Here is a 16813-nt window from a genome sequence, read left to right as displayed (position 1 = left end):
ACTGAACATACAGGACTTCCTAGGTGGCACAGTGGTTAAGAATCCGCTTACCAATGCAGGGAACACGCGTTCGAGTCCTGCTCTGGGAAGATTCCACATGCTATGGAGCAACTAAGCCCATGTGCCACAACTAAGCCCCTGTGCCACAACTATCGAGCCTGTGCTCTAGAGCCTGTGAGCCACAACTATTGAGCCTGTGTGCTGCAACTACTGAAGCCCATGCACCTAGAGCCCATGGCTCTGCAACAAGAGAAGCCACTACATGAGGAGCCCGTGCACCACAATGAAGAGTAGCCCCCGCTCGCAACAACTAGAGAAAGCCCATGTGCAGCAATGAAGACCCAACACAGCCAATAAATAAATTAAATAAATTTATATAAAAACAAAAAACTGAACATACAGCATATTTACTAAAGGTATAAAGTCAAGGCAAGTTGTTAAGGCTGGCTCCTGCAGGGGAAGGAGTGCTGAACTGGGAGTCAGGACGTCGGGGTTCTAGTCCTAGCCCAGGCACAGACTAATAGTGTGGCTCTGTGCTCTGCGTGTGCTATAAATGTATGTGGAATTGAACAGATGGTCTTTGTGGTCTATTTAAGCTCTGAAATTTTGACTTTAAAATCTAAGCAAATAAGAAGCATTATCACACTGTCATGCATACGAAGGGACAGTCCCCAGATAACCAGAGCTCAAACTCAACATTTTTGTGGGATTCTTTCACCTTCCACGTATGTCAGTTACGCAACTGGACAAAGGAAAAGCAAACATGGATAAAGTACCAAAAGAGCAGCTCCAGGTGAGCGCTCAGAGGAAGTGGGACTGATGCTCCCTTTACCTTCTTGAGGGCCGTGCTGCCCTCCGAGGTGGGCACCAGCTCAGCCAGAGCACCATATTCTGGGGAACAGTACCATCGGTAAGAGTGAAACAAATCAAACACTTTCTGCAGGTTCAATCTTGGTTTCCCTACAAATACAATATGACTGCAGTCGTTTTAAGTTCTTCCTAGTACTATACCTTTTCAAATTCCAAAACAATCAGGTTAAATTTCTTAACCTGTTATGCATTTACTATTAATACTTTCATCAGTTATACCAAAGAGTTGATCAAATCTGGCCCACAGCCTGTTTTTCTACAGCCTGTGAGCTAAGAATTTTATTTTATTTTTATTTTTTTTAAGTTCTTTATTGGAATATAATTGCTTTATACTCTTGTACCAGCTTTTGAGGTACACCAAAGTGAATCAGCTGTGTTTATACATATATCCCCATATCCCCTCCCTCCCGTGACTCCTTCCCACCCTCCCTGTCCTGGCCCTCTAAGGCATCACCCATCATCGAGATGAATTTTTAAGTGGTTACAGTAATCAAAATATTTTCTAAGTGAAAATTATACAAAATTCAAATTTCAGTGCCTATAAATAAAGTTTTGTTGGGATGCAGTCATGTTCATTTGTTTATTATATAATGTGTCTGCTTTCTTGCTATGATGTAGCTGAGCAGCTGCAAAAGTCTCAAATATTTACTATCCGACTTTTTACAGAAAAAGTTTGTGACCCCTAAGTTACACCACAGCCTATATACCCATATCACTCTAATAACAAACACTTCCAAGGGTTATTTAGATCATAAAAGACTTATATGTAAAGTATGAATGGGAAAATACTGAAAGAGGAAAAGTGTTCGTATAGAACTTGAATTTTTCAACGTATGAGGATAATACTGGCAGTGCCTCCTTGTGTGTGTGCATCTGATATGCAGCTTTCAAACCCAGAAGGAATGACAATCTCTCAATTTCACTGTCGGTCTCTCTGCAGCTGTCTATGCTAAAGGAAAAGAGGAAATCTACAGAGTAAAACATTATCACTGGAAAATACAGCTAGGAGCCAGAATGGTACTATGAAGTTAGGAAGTTTCCTAATGATGTCAAAATCTCACCTTCTAGTAAGGTGTCCATACTTTCTGAACCGAAAATAACTGGGACAAATGGTGTGACAAGTGTGAGCGTGCCACGGGAGGCAAGGGGACAGAGTTTTTGAATTGGGGATGCACCAGAGAGATCTGAGACACATTAAGTGTGATACTCACAGGTCACAGACTTCCACAGAGCTGAGAGCCAAACAGGTTAACAGACATTCACTCTTACTGATGCAGCCTTTTGATAAACAGAGTTTAAAAGACAAGAATTACTTGCAAGATTAGAGGTTCTAACAAATGGGTTACTGGGACTGTGAATCTGGGGATCAAGGTTTTTGGTTCAGGCTACCCGTATGGAGCATTCTCATACTATAAACATTACATAAATTTAGAGTCTTGACACGGGGTATTTCTCAAAAAACATCTAGTCCCAAATCAGCTTCCTAAAAACACAACAAACTATAAAAAATTCAAGGATGATGCCAAATAAATAGATGTGCTAATGAAAATTAGGTCATGTTCCCATTTTTAATATTTGCACATGTATTTTAAAGACACTTTCACACTGACATTTACTAGCACAATTCAGACAAAAGGGGCATCAAAGCTAACACCAGTTGCATTGTGAGGGTCTGTTTAGGAAAGGTTTAATGCTCTATACAGAGTTTGAACACTTACCTCTGTTTCCCCTCTGCTAGTCATTATTCAATTGCCTTCCCTCAGGTTGGAAAAGTTCTCCTTTCATTCAGGACTGGCTCAGCAGTATACCTCCTCTTTGGTGCCTTCCCCTGACAGGTGATGTACAGATCTGCACAGATATCCACAGCCTTCCTATCTCTTCTTTCACAGGCTATTTCAGGATGGTGATGTGCTTCCCAAATTACTAACATCGGGGCCCACTCCTACCATAGCGCTCATAAGCTCTGCCGATGTGGGACATGGCCCATATTTTGGTCAAGTGTGAGAGACAGATGAATGGCAAGAAGCAACGGACCCTTGGTGTGCTAATTAAGGCTAAGTTACTACATTATGCCAAGGGACTACAAACCTTCAAAGTGAAGTTTCTTCACAGGACCGCCTCGAAAATTCATTAAAATACTGCAGCAAACAGTTTCAGAATTGTCCATTTAAAATATAATGCAACTGGTGCAAAGTGAAAGGTTTCCTTTTCTTCATTTTTCCTTAGTACTCTCAGAGCTTGCATCTTCTGAGTAAATTGTAAAAGCCAGAGAGGCCTATTACTGTATTTAATCACACATCTCCTGACATTAACTGAGCCCTAAAGTGGATATGAAATAAGGAGAAAGACATAAGCCTGGAGGTTACAGAGGAGAAAGCAGTGAGCATCTCCTCTGCAAACCTACGCTGCCTGGACTGAGAGTGGAGGAAGGCTGCTAAGCTTTCTCCAGGAAGGGAGACGTGTCAAGAGCAGGTAAAGAAATAGGGCAGCTGCCTTCTTGTGAATCAGACGTTTAAGCCTCAAATAAAAAGATTAAGAGAGAAAAATCTATATGTATACACACTAGTTTCCACCTTTTGGCAAACTACCTTTTTTCCTCTGTTCCTCACAAACACAACAATCTACAAGGCATATTCATTTAAAATAATATTTCAGTCTGAACAGGGAAGAACCTGGAAGGAAAGAATTAACTGTCATTGGTAGCTGTGTAACTGAAATTTATTTGGTAAATGAGAAACTCTCCGAAAATAATGAAAATGAGGAGTCACCAGATTTTTTGCTCAATTTCCCTTTTCCTCAAATTCAGAATGGAAATGAGAGGGGGGAGGGAGACAGGGAATTATGCACGTGAACATGACACATATTATTTTACAAGCTTATAGCTAATAAACTATGTTGTTACCAGCTGCTCAAGGAGTACGATCTTAGGAGAAAACATCCCTCAGAAGAGCAAAGGGGAAAAAAATCCATGTTAAAGGAGAAAATACACATGTAAATCATAGCAGAAACCACGTTAGTTAGTTATGTGTAGGGGAAGACAATTGCCCTTTTAGATTTCCCCACAACTTTAAAATACATTTCCTCTTATATATACAAATCATACTTCTCTTCTTTCCTAATAAGTATTATCTTCTTGTATAACAAATAATTTTCCAGATAGGAAAGCCAGAAACCAGAGGATTTCATTCACATCTATAGAGAAATATTTACTTTTGTAAGGCAAAAAACTCAAGATCACAGTACACAGTAGTTATTTATTTAAATACTTGAAAAGGTCAATGATGGAAAAAATAGGTTCATAATGAGAGTTTATAGTCATTAGATTTATTTTACCATTTAAAAAAGTGCTGCTTCTAGGTCATCCTAGCCAGATATAGAACACTTCATGACACATGCAGCTACTGTAATATACTATAATAGACATAGCCATTATAGAACAATTTACACTTTGGGAGGAAATTCAATAGTAGTAATGGTGACTGTTTATTTAAACTAAAAACATTGACAATATACAAATCTTCTTCCTCATTTGAGTGAAAGGGCTATAAAATTCAACATACTGACAAAGGAAGCAACATAACCACACAGGTGACACCTCTGCTAATCGCCTTGAGCTTACTCCTCCTTCCTTAAAGGAGAGCCTCACACTCAGCTATACAATTTTCCTAGACTGCGTGATGGCTTCAAGGCTGGCCTACCATGAAAGACGGGACTGAAAGTCATGTTTTAAAAAACGGAGAGAAAATGGCAAATTGTGCCTTGTCTACTTAAAGTACCCAAAGATCATTCTGAGTGAATGTGAAATAAATAAGTGATCAATGAGTAAATACAATCTCTGAGCTGACTTAAACCAAGGAGAGTGAGCCAACTGAGCACTAACAACACCATGTAGAAACGCCTAGAAACATCATTTCTAGAACTCAGTCTGGGAGACCATATCTTGCCTGAATATGTACATTATTTACAAAATATTCCCTTTTGGCCTCTGAAAGTTAGCCATTTTAGTTTGGCTGTTAAGCTGTTTCTTTCCATATGCTAGCCAATACTGCAGTTATAACTATCATTAAAATACCCTTATGCATGAATTACAAATATTAATAAAGTAACTCTGCATGTATAAATATCTCAATACTTCTAGCAGAATTTAAAGCATTCAGAATGTACATAAAAGTATTTGTTTTTGGTAGGACGAGTATTTTTTTTAATCATCGCTGTTTCAATAATGCTTTATACATAGCAAAGCCCAAAACTGCAAAAACAGTAGCACCAAAACTTGCTCGAAGCCAAAACGTGGAGCTCTTGAGGTCAGCTTGTGTCACGTGCCTGTAGTCAAAAAATATAATTAATGTTTAAAACATGATTAGTATGAAAAAACCAGTTACATGAACAACCTACTTTTAGGGAAGTATTAGCACACTTGTCAGGCTAAATGCATACAGTAATGGTCAGCAAAAACACTGATCAATGAGGCCACATGTACACCACTTAGATGATCATTATCTTAAGACATGCTGTTGACATTAAGAAAGAAATACCTACAATTAGTTACTATTTGGGAGTAAACAACATCTAAAATGTTAGAAATTCTCTTCACATGGGAAATGAGAACTTAGACAAATCAACCTGCCACTTTTTAATACCAGTATGGTCCTCCAAAATGAGAGGTAAGACTGAGACCTCACAATTTTGAGAGTCAATTTCATGGAACTTAATGTGCAATCTCCTGTCTCCAGGAACCAAAATCTATCTTGTAAGCAGTTAAGTGACAAGTGACAATACTTTTCTAAGAGCAATGCTTAAAATCAACTTTAGAAACACTGAGTTTCATAAAAATTTATCCAAAAAATCCCAAAGGGGGAGGGGGAAGATTTACCAGTTTGCATTAATTTCATTACTGCTGATTAAAGAAAGAAGAAGAAACAAACAAACAAACAAACCAAACCCTGGTATTAGTCAGACAGGCAGTGACCATGGTACCAACTAAAGGACATAATGTAACATGATGGACTGAAAGGTAAATGACATAAAAGAAGCCATATTATGCATGACAAGAACAGGGACAGCCTGTATCACAAACCGAGTTTGTGAGCATGCTCAGTTAGTAACACTGCTCGGCACCCCAAGGGTCTCAAGTATGACAGCTCACCACGAAGAGGACAAAGTTCTAAAGCAAAGGCTGCAACGTTTCATCCAAGTGTCACTGAAGTTTTAGTTATGTGAACACAACTGAGGTGATGTAGAAAACTTACAGAATTAAGAGCTTAGAGAGACTGTCTAGTTTAGGTTATTTTACAACTAAATTAAACAAACAGATCTGAAGCAAGAGTCAGACATCATTAAAAGGCCAAGACACTGACATATGCAAAAGAGTGAAGAGCCAAGAATATATAAATTATGCAAAACTACTTTGCCTCAGTAATAGTCTGAGTGAAAAATCAGATTAGTTATCACAAAATGCACTCTGTACATCCCTAAGAAACACGTCTACAACACAAGCAGAGTGCACCCATGCTTATCACCACAGTACAACAACACACAGCACTTCAACTTCCTATCCTCCCCAGCTTCTATTTAAAAAAAAAAAAAAAGCCACTCCTTACATAGTTATTATTTTACAAAGCAAAGTGATAACACAGCTTCATGCCACCTTGCAAGTTAGTTCTTCCAACAGGCAATGTTTCATTTTTTTAAAAAAACAGTTAAGGAAGAAAATACTTAGGTTTTTTAGTTTTTCCAGTTGGAAAAACTCCAACAAAGCCAACCCACTGGTTGTGGGAAATGTTACCTGGCTTCAAGAAAAAGTGGACCATGAGATGACTCCATGAAGATGGAATCCTCTACAGAGCTGACGGCGTGCACCTGGTGAGTAATACTGCCTTCGTCGTCTGCTAACAGCATGGCACCCCACTCAGCTACCCGGGCTCTTAACCTTTTATACACATGCACACAGTTTGCAGTTCACAGCACAGCTCACAAAAAGAAGGGGACTGAAAATAATATCTCTCAATTAAACATCCCACACATAAACTGAGTTGCCACCCTATATGATGCATCTCATGCTTTCTATATTTAAAACAAATTTATTCTATAGACAACTGCCAAACTTAAAACATACATATATATATATACTCTTCTAAAACACTCACATACCAGGCAAGGAAACCTAAGGCTATTATATACATTCTCTATGCATCCCCCAGAGGCTGGTCTTGATATATCTGAAACACTAACAGAAGCTCTTGAAACCAATACTAAAAGCAGTACCTGACAATATGCAGTAACTATAAGTACTTACTCAAAATGAGGCTAACAACTATTTTAGTCATGAAGTTTAGAGATGCTTCTAGTTTCTTACCACTAAAAACTACAAACATACATCTGTAAAAAAAAAAAAAAAAAAAAATTGAGTAAAACACCCCAAACTCAGAGACTGTCATGGCCCTATGATAAGAGTTTCAAAGTTTACAACTCCAAGTCAGCAGAGATGTACAGAACTTAAAGTAAGAACACAGGCTAAAAGTGCACTAGAGTTTTGTTTCAGCTTTGGTCTCCCTGTGATTTTCATGCATCTTCACTAATGGAGAATATTTTTACACTTACTTTCTAATTGAGGGGTAAAAGGGGTTAGGATTAATGTTAGCTATAATGACATTAAAATCAGTCAAAATGATTTCTCATAAATATTCTTCATGTATGGAATCTGTTAATACAGCTTAGCTCCCTTTGCTGTATTTTGAGAAATATTACCATTCATGAAATAATATATTCCGCCTGACTTTATTGCTTAGTTTTCTTTTGCATTTCAAGACAGTAATTATTACTTTCCCTAAGCTATAGTATAGCCTTCAATGGGCAAAACAGTGGTTCATATTTATAGATGAGAAACAATATAGGTAAGTGTTCAATATACAGCTAGTTTAAAACTCAAGGCAACTACTGACTCATAAAATATATTTCAACGACTCCATTGATGTCATAGTAGTTGTTTACCATACTTTTAGACATGGGAAACTACTTTTAGACAGAAAGCTACTTAGAGAATTATTTTATGTCTTTACCATATGCATTTGAAAGCTACATTAACCAGGCTCGGTTTACAAAAGAGAATGCATTTATAATGGATGGCACATTTGAGCTGCCTGCCTATGTGACAACACCAGAATGCAGAACAGTGATCTTAACTGTACCCCATAAGTATTAAGAACTGAGCCATGCTTGTCATTTCAGGTCTCAAACAGTTTTATAAAGCTGCTTCCTAGTTCATGTCTAAACTCAAGCAAAAGCAATTCTTCCACAATTCGAAAGTATAATTCTTTTCAAATGACTCACATAAAACATCTTAGAATAAATGATATCTTATTGCGTATTTTTTCTTTTTTGACTCTCAAAAAAATAATATAAGCACATTATACAAGGAAAATAAAAGTAAGAAGGAAAAAAAATCACTTAGAGTCACCTAAGGCAACTAATTAAAATTTGGGGTATTTCCTTTTAAACTTTTTCTATGTATTTCTTACACAGCTACAAACACATGTATAACTTATATACTTTTATATTCTTCAAAAATATTACATAAGGACTTTTCCATAAATTATAGAAACATCATTTAAAAAAAATTTTTTTTTTAAATTTTTTGGCTGTGTTGCACAGCATGTGGGGTCTTAGTTCCCCACCCAGGGATCGAACCTACGCCCCCCTGCACTGGGAGCGCAGAGTCTTAACCACTGGACCGCCAGGGAAGTCCCGAAACATCATTTTAAATAGCTGCATTATATTCCTATTGGTGGCTATCTCCATGTACAGGTGACTGTAACTGAAGTGATGAATACTTTTGTACTTAAGGTTTTTTGCTACATTTAAAATAGTTTCCTTAAGATAGACTACCCCAAAATGAATATTACAGGGTCAAAAATGTGTGTGTATATAAAAAGGTTCTTTTTTCCCCCCAATCTATTGATATATCAGAATCACACATTTCCCTACTCTACGTGGAATAAAGTAATTTAGGTTCAGTAGTATCTCTTTAGAACATAAGAAATAATGATTAAATGCTAAAATATAACTTTAAATAATTTTGTGACGCCTGTCACAGCTTTCGAGACTTGGGCAGCAAATTCCTGTGTACTGGATGCTGGCTTTCTGTCTTAGAAGTGCTGAGGGCCCATACGTTGTTTAGATGACAAACTCTTTTTGACACAAGTGTGGGAGCAAACCAACATGTTCAGACCTGGGTATTACTAAGGCTGCTACTTAACAAGGCAGAGAGAGGAAATGTTTCAAAATTCAGGCAATAAAAAGGTAAATTAAAAACTGTGTGAAGGTCACATAAGGCGTATAACAACTGATCAAAATTCCTATGTACCTCTGCACAGAATGCCTTAAAGAAGGCATACAAGATGCTTTAACTCTACAATTTATGGTAAATGTAAGAACATGAACTAAAATCTTAATTGGTTCAGTGTATTTAACCAATAATAAAGGGAATGTTATCAACTGCAATGTTTAGAATCATAAAATAATCAAATGCTAAAGGGCTCGGTGCCTCCTAGGTGGTGCAGTGGTTAAGAATCTGCCTGCCAATGCAGGGGACACAGGTTCGAGCCCTGCTCCAGGAAGATCCCACATGCCGTGGAGCAATGAAGCCCGTGCGCCACAACTACTGAGTCTGCACTTTAGAGCCCGTGAGCCACTAGTGAGCCCATGTGCTGCAACTACTGAAGCCCACGCGCCTAGAGCCTGTGCTCCAGAACAAGAGACGCCACGGCAATGAGGAGCCTGCACACCACAACGAAGAGTAGCCCCCACTCACCGCAACTAAAAGAAAGCCCGCGCACAGCAAAAAAGACTCAACACAGCCGATTAAATAAATAAATAAATAAATAAATTTATTAAAAAAAATGCTAAAGGGCTCAATGGAACTAAACCCACTCTAGCTATTCTCAATAGGTATTTTTAATATTGTTCTTTATAATGTGTTACAAGACTATATATGGGGTATAAAAACTATACAGGCATACCTCGGAGGTATTATGGGTTCAGTTCCAGAACACTGTAATAAAGTGAATATTGCAATAAAGTGAGTCACATAAATGTTTTGTTTTCCCAGTGCATAGAAAAGTTACGTTTATACTTTACTGTAGTCTATGAAGTGTGCAATAGCATTACAGCAAAAAACCAAACAAAAACAAAAAAGCATACCTTAATTTAAAAATACTATAAATATCACTAAAAAATGCTAAGCATCATCTGCAAGTGCAGAGTTACCACAAACCTTCAATCTGTAAAAACCACATCTTTGAAGCACAATAAAGCAAAGCACAATAGAATGAGGTATGCCTGTATTGCAGAGACCTAAACATCTGCAAAAATTAGAATCTGAAGAAGGGGGAGAATTCAGAAAGGTCCAGCTATCAACTAACCTTGCCTTAGATTGCAGGCTATTATGAAGAGGATAGAAAAGCTCAGTAGTACATACTCAAAAGCAGTAAAGCTAAGAGACTGTGGGAAGAGTAGCTGCACTCCAACAGTCACTTTTATCAGTATCCCCATACAACTTCTCAGAAATAAATTTGAATTTCCTACTTTTCATTCTTCTCATCTCACCATTTTATCTTTCCCAAACACAACTGAGAGGTGTAGAAATGCACTAAAGTGAATGGTCTCCTAGTTTTATAATTCTTTCCATACATGTATCTAAGGTATGAATTTTTAAGTTAATACTTTGAATGCATGTAACCTAAAGTTCTAGGGTTTATAGATATCATACATAGCTTTTTCCTATTTGCAATTTTATATCTCAAGTTGAAAACTGTACCGAGGTCACCAAAACTATAGCTAAGCCTTTTGTTTTTAAACTTTAAAAAAAAAAAAGTCTTCTGGATCTCTCTGCTTTTACTCCTCTCCCTGCTTTATGTTTCTACCTGGTGAAGTACTTTTTTATATTTATCTCTAATAATAATCCCATTACTGCTAATAATAATTTTAACAATGACAATTCTCCTAATTGAACTAGTAGGCATGAAACATTTTAATAAGCTATTTCTTGAAATAGGTTAAGAAATAAAAATACAGTGTCCAACAAAGATATCTACAACACAAATCATAAGAAAGCTGTTAACTGAGCATGCCTAAACAGTAACATACTTAGGAAAAGGACACAGTTGTGCACCAATGTCAAGAAATGCTTCATCAAGCATTAGAAGAGTAAAAAGTTATAGATGATAGTAGGTACATGGGAAACACATAATGTCTACATGTTAACTACCAATACGTATAGGTCAGAAGTGGCAAACTCCATCCTGTTGTGCCTTTTAATATACTAACCAAGTGGCAAAAAATTTTAAACTTACAAGCAGCAGCAGCTTGCTTGAAGAGAATCTATAATACAAGCTCTCATATAATTTTAAATGTATGACTATGTATATGTATTCAAATTCTAAGAAAAGCCTTTTAAGGATCTTTCATATGAACACAGAAGTTTCATATGAAATTAAAACACAGGATGCACTTCCTTAAAATACAATACTTTACTGTCACATAATATCCTAAGAACTCTTACATTCCCAACAGAAACTCTATAACATTAAGATTTCTAGGCAACTATCCTTTTCATAAGGCAATCCTGTGAAAAGACAGTTCATTTTAGTGTGACAACAGTAAAATTCTTTCTTCAAAAACAGGGCTCCTATATTAAGCAACATGATTTTAAACGATGTGAAGGAGGAACCTAGGTGATTATTAAAGTAACATGGGCAAATGACATCATTAATGAACAGATTAAAGCAAATGTCACATATATCCGATTTTTAAAAATACATTAAAAAAAAGGATAAAAAAATACAATGGGTATGATGACTGTCCATCATATCTTTGGGTATGGGTAAATAGTCAGTGTGAACTACACACTTTGTCACTACAGTTAAAATGCTGTTACCAAACTTAAGAAGTAACACGAACAAATAATCTATACGGTTAATGCAAATACTAAAATGTGGTGAAAGATATACTAAAACCAAAATATGCATCAGAGAAAATCACACCAAAATAATAAATTATAAAATAAGCAATATGATTAAATTACAGGTTAGGAAAAATGGGAGAGCAATACACTGAAACGCAGCTGGGAAAGAATCAAGAGGAGTTAAAAGATGACTAAGAGGCAGACAGACAAATGAAAACACCTAAAGGAAGGGACAAGTTAAGGGGCATGGCACACTACAGTACAGTAGCATCCTCAGGCAAAGCAGGAGTGTTCCAAAGCCAGAATATTAAACACTTAATAAACTAAAATCCTGGGTAGTTCAAACCAACAATCAAGCCCACTCCTACATAATCATTTTAACTCCTTCAGATTTAAGAGGTATTTATAATTAAAACATAATCAAAAGGTATTTTTCTCCAGTAATATGATTTTTACTATTTGAAATGAAAGCACTGCCAAAGACTAAAATCATCTGGCCACACGTTAATCATCCTCCAAGTGTATTTAAATTCAAATAATTCCAGCTATTCATAAATTATTCTAAAGAAAAACATAAACCTATCTAGATCTAAAGGCTGAGACCATAATTACCAAAGAACAAAGTCACATGTCAGATATGTAGTTAAACACTTTTCTCACATGTTGAAACCAATATACGTTCAATTAAACTGGAAATAAAAAAAAATTTATTACTACTTTCTACTTAAAGTATGTAGTACCAGTAAATAAGCTAAAAAATAAAAGACAATCTTTTCTGGTCAAAGACTGATGGGGAAAATGGACAATTTCAGGAATGTTGGAACTCTTGAAATTACGTAAGTATAAATTAATTAACTTGGCATAGATCCTCTCATGATCAGGTTATAGCACTTCCTTTGCTAACATAAGGCACTAAGCTCACTGAAGATATAACCAAAAGTTAAAAAAAAAATTTAACATACTATTTAGAAAGGTATTTAAATACAGGTCTATATCTTCTTCATCTTGATATTTTGCCTCAGCTCACAGCAGGATCCTATCTAAAGCAGGTACTTAAGAATTTGAATGAATAAATGAAAGTGGTAGGAGGATGACATAAAGGGAGAACGTGGCCCCAAACATGTATTATCTCTGGAAGTAGTTTCTATTTTGGTGACCAAAATTTTCACAAGCACACTAAAACAATGTACTAATTTGAGACCAACATGTATGTACCAACATTTTTCTATTAATTTCTTTGCAGACATTTAACAAACCTTTTTGCTTAAATGAAAAATTTAAAACTGCTCATTTATACTTCTAAACCGAACACAGACTTCTAAAACCAAGACTTAAGACTTATTGTTGAGTGAGAATCGTCCCTTGAATTACAGTGAAAAACTGAATTACAGTGAGAGATTCTTAACTGACTTTTACTCAATTAGTGAATCTTTCTCTGTTTATGTAACATTAAGATATACCTAGCAGAGCAAACCAATGGTGACCAATCACTAAAAGGTTGCCAAAACCCAAGACATAGTAGGGAAAGTGGTTCCATTCTCACCCCATCAACCCCATTACTTTTTCAAGCTATTAAAGAGAAAGGAATAAGACTGTATGTGGGGGTATTTGTTAAGAGACATTTTCATTCCTTAGGTGTACTTTTTTTTTTGGCCTGCATTTTCACAACTTTAGGCTATATTTTAAGACTGAAGTTGCAAACTGGTGGCCTGTAAACATGCTTTCTTTGTTCTGATTAGCACTTTACATTTTTAAAATTTAATTGCCTTTATTTAAACATCAGGAAATTTCACATAGAAACCCTGACTTCTAGTGTCTATGAGAATCAGAAGTCCTGGCAACACCACGCGTGGATGACAACCAACAGCCAGAGCTGAGTGGAGGCTGCCTCGTGTGGACAGGGCCTATAGTAGCCCCCACCTCTCTTATTTCTTCTCCTTGGCCACCTTCATTCATTAATATTATCTATCCAGACCCTGTAGGTACTTAAGTTTTGGCCTCCACCCTCACCTACCTCATCTATAATCCTTTTGTGAGTTAGAAGAAACTTCAATATCGAGCTCCGAAATTTCCACTGGACTTCTATAAGATAATTTATAGAAATACTACCAGGGAAGAGGAAGGAGAAAAGCATGCTAGTTTCCCACCTCATCTTTTTCATTCTTTCCATTCTTGATTACCAGATGTCAGTGATGTACGCTGACATTACCATTAAATTATTTTCCAGTTTATAAATAGATATGACAAAATGTACTGGTTTCTCTTCAAACATCACTGCACAGAGTAATTTACAATGTGCAATCTCATCCCGTAATGCACACCCAACCTATTTCACTGGGAAGCTGCCTAAACCAACCTAAAACTAAAAATGTCACTAAAGATGCAGAAAACAAATCAATCTGCGATTATGGACAATCAAGAGCTTCTAGAATAAAATAGACAGTTTGTGATCAGCAATTACTAGGAGCCGAGGTACATTCACCAAAAATAAGAAACCAAATAGATGTTACTTTCTACTTAGATAAAATCAATACACTGGTAGATGAGAGGAATGTAGTAGAAATTATATTGATTTCAAAAGAGCCCTCCAGGAAATCTCTTGTAAGACAGTAAGATAAACGTGGGCTGGATAATAAAATATTTTTAATTGACAAAATAATCTTTCCCCAAGAATTCTGAATCTGTGTCATTGGGAAAAGTGTTCTCTAGTGGAGCAAAGAAGGGTTTGCTTGCTTGAGCAATCTCGCTCTCTAATCTCTGGGTATTCAACATTATTTTTTTTTTCTTGTTTGCTTTGTTTTGCTTTATTTGGTACCATCATTTCTTTCTTTCTTTTTCTTTCTTTCTTTTTCTTACTTTCTTTATTTTTTATTTTTATTTTTTACAATAAACTGCATATATTTAGAGTGTAAAATTTGGTATCCCAAGCTCCCAATTCATTCCCCGCCCCCAACCCTCCCCGCTTTCCCCACTTGGTGTCCATGTGTTTGTTCTCTACACCTGTGTCTCTATTTTTGCCTTGCATTTCCTCTTTCACAGTTGTTAGCATTTGCCTTATGTATTGAGGTGTATATATATTTATAATTGTTATCTCCTCTTATTTTTTATCAATAACTTGAAAGATAAAGAAGGCATAGCTACCAAATTTGCAAATAACACAATGCCAGGAAAGATATATAATGGGACAAATGACAGAAATAATGTTTGAAATGACTGAGCTAGAACAAATGGACTGAAAAGAAGAATATGACACTCAATAGAGATATGTATGTATCTGCATTTAGATTCAAAGAGCCAACTAAAAATGCCAAATACACAATTAGAGAGGAGGGGACACTGCCTTAACAGCATTTCATATAAAAAAAATCTGATTTAAATTAACCCCAAGATTAATATACAGCAACAGTGGGTTGGAGCTGCTAAAAAGTTAATTCGTGCAGTAGACAGGTGCTGTCCTAACTGTGGAACATGACTGCCCACTGTTATGGACCTGTCAGATCACACCTGGAGCACTGTTCTCCATTCTCAGTGGCACTTTTTAAGAGGTACTCTGAACAGCTAAGGGGCTTTCAGTTGAGGAAAATCAGGAATGATGAAGTCACTAAACCATCTAATTTAAGAAAAGGCTGAAAGAAATGGGGATGTTCTACCTGGAGAAGAGAAAATTAGGGGAGACATGATGGCCGTCTTCAAATGTCTGAAGGATTGCTATGTTGAAGAGGGAGTAGAATAGTCGTATGTTGTTCTAAAGGGCAGAACTAAAACTAAAGGAGAGAAAGTTATAGGGAAATCATTTTAGTCAAAAAAAAAAAAAAAAGAAAAAGCAAAAACCCTCTCCAGTGAGGAAAGCCATCAGCAGATAAACAGTACTCTCTCAGGAAGGCTCACAGGAAGGCATTCTAATGGGAGGTTAGGCCAGATGAATTCTAGAATCTCTTCCAATTCTACCATTTCCAACACCAGAGCTCCTGAATGTTGTTTGGTTTGAACTAGCCTTGCATTTTCTCAGACAGTCGTCATGAGAGAATCTGTCTGTGTTACTCTTCATAAGATGCCATTCAAAGACAGCGGCAGAACTTCACCACCAAATAAGCGTGGTGATCCCTTCAAAGCAATCACCTGAGATGGCTGCATTCTTATTCCAGAGCTGCTAGTGCTCAAAACATCACTGAAACTCTTTTAGAATGCCTTCATTTTCTGACTCACATAAAATGCAGCTTCGCTGTTTAACAGCCATGTCTAAACTGCTGGTGGACAAAAATTTTCCTACTTATTTGGTACAGTTGGAGCCTAGCCCTCAGTGAGAGTCCAAGAGTAATCCAAATAAGATCCATCTCTAACCAAAATCTATTTAGCTTGATCATCTGTCTTAAACAAGCCCTGCTCCCAATGACATCTGAGTGATTTAAAAAACTAATTCATCCACAGACACATAAAAATTTGAAGTCAGATACAAATTAATATTACATAGGCTCTTAAATGTTCACAAAATGTAAAATCGATTTGAAGAAAGGTAGCATGACCAGAATAAGAACATAACCTTCCAAGTTTATTGCTTTGAGGGAATGTAAACAATCTATTTTGTTGTTGTTGTTGTTCTTGTTTCTTTTTTTTAAAAGCATATGACTTTCTAGGCATACCTTATGTTTTGGATTTAATTACAAAGACCTCAAAAACTAGGACTATAAATCTTTTTTTCTTTTCCATATTCCTTTGAATCCTTAAAGTTGGTTGTCATCTTCATTTGAAATAAACATTCCAGATACTTAAAAGTAAAACTAAATTATAGCTATAAATAATTTCAATAATAGAGAAGTTTTTCAAACCCAAGATACTGCTCACATTAGTATGGTCTTAATAAGTTGTACTATTTGAACACAGTATAGCATTTGGGATCAATGTGTCTTTTCCTTACTAAAGTCCTAATCTATTTCTACAACTCTCAACCAAAAGATTTTTAATCTCCCTACACACATTATCCTC

At 36.4% G+C, this 16813-nt stretch overlaps 1 protein-coding gene across 7 annotated transcripts in view; it reads right to left on the bottom strand.

Moving 5' to 3' along the window:
* Positions 1-4106: 4106 nt before the first annotated feature.
* Positions 4107-16813, bottom strand: part of RHOT1 (ras homolog family member T1) — a 62513-nt gene continuing 49806 nt past the window's right edge. For 4 of the 7 annotated variants that reach the window (XM_057714993.1, XM_057714997.1, XM_057714996.1 and 1 more), the window contains one exon: positions 4107-5193. In XM_057714993.1, coding sequence (XP_057570976.1) covers positions 5076-5193 — 118 coding nt within the window. In that variant the 3' untranslated portion in view covers positions 4107-5075. Of the gene's footprint in view, positions 5194-6636; positions 6800-16813 lie in introns of those variants that run through there. The other 3 variants (XM_057714992.1, XM_057714994.1, XM_057714995.1) reach the window with 1 other exon arrangement.

This window comes from Hippopotamus amphibius, chromosome 17 (genome assembly GCF_030028045.1).
Source record: "Hippopotamus amphibius kiboko isolate mHipAmp2 chromosome 17, mHipAmp2.hap2, whole genome shotgun sequence".
Classification (NCBI taxonomy): domain Eukaryota; kingdom Metazoa; phylum Chordata; class Mammalia; order Artiodactyla; family Hippopotamidae; genus Hippopotamus; species Hippopotamus amphibius.
Note: the sequence above shows the minus strand (reverse complement) of the source record. Positions and strands in the feature narration are given on the sequence as shown.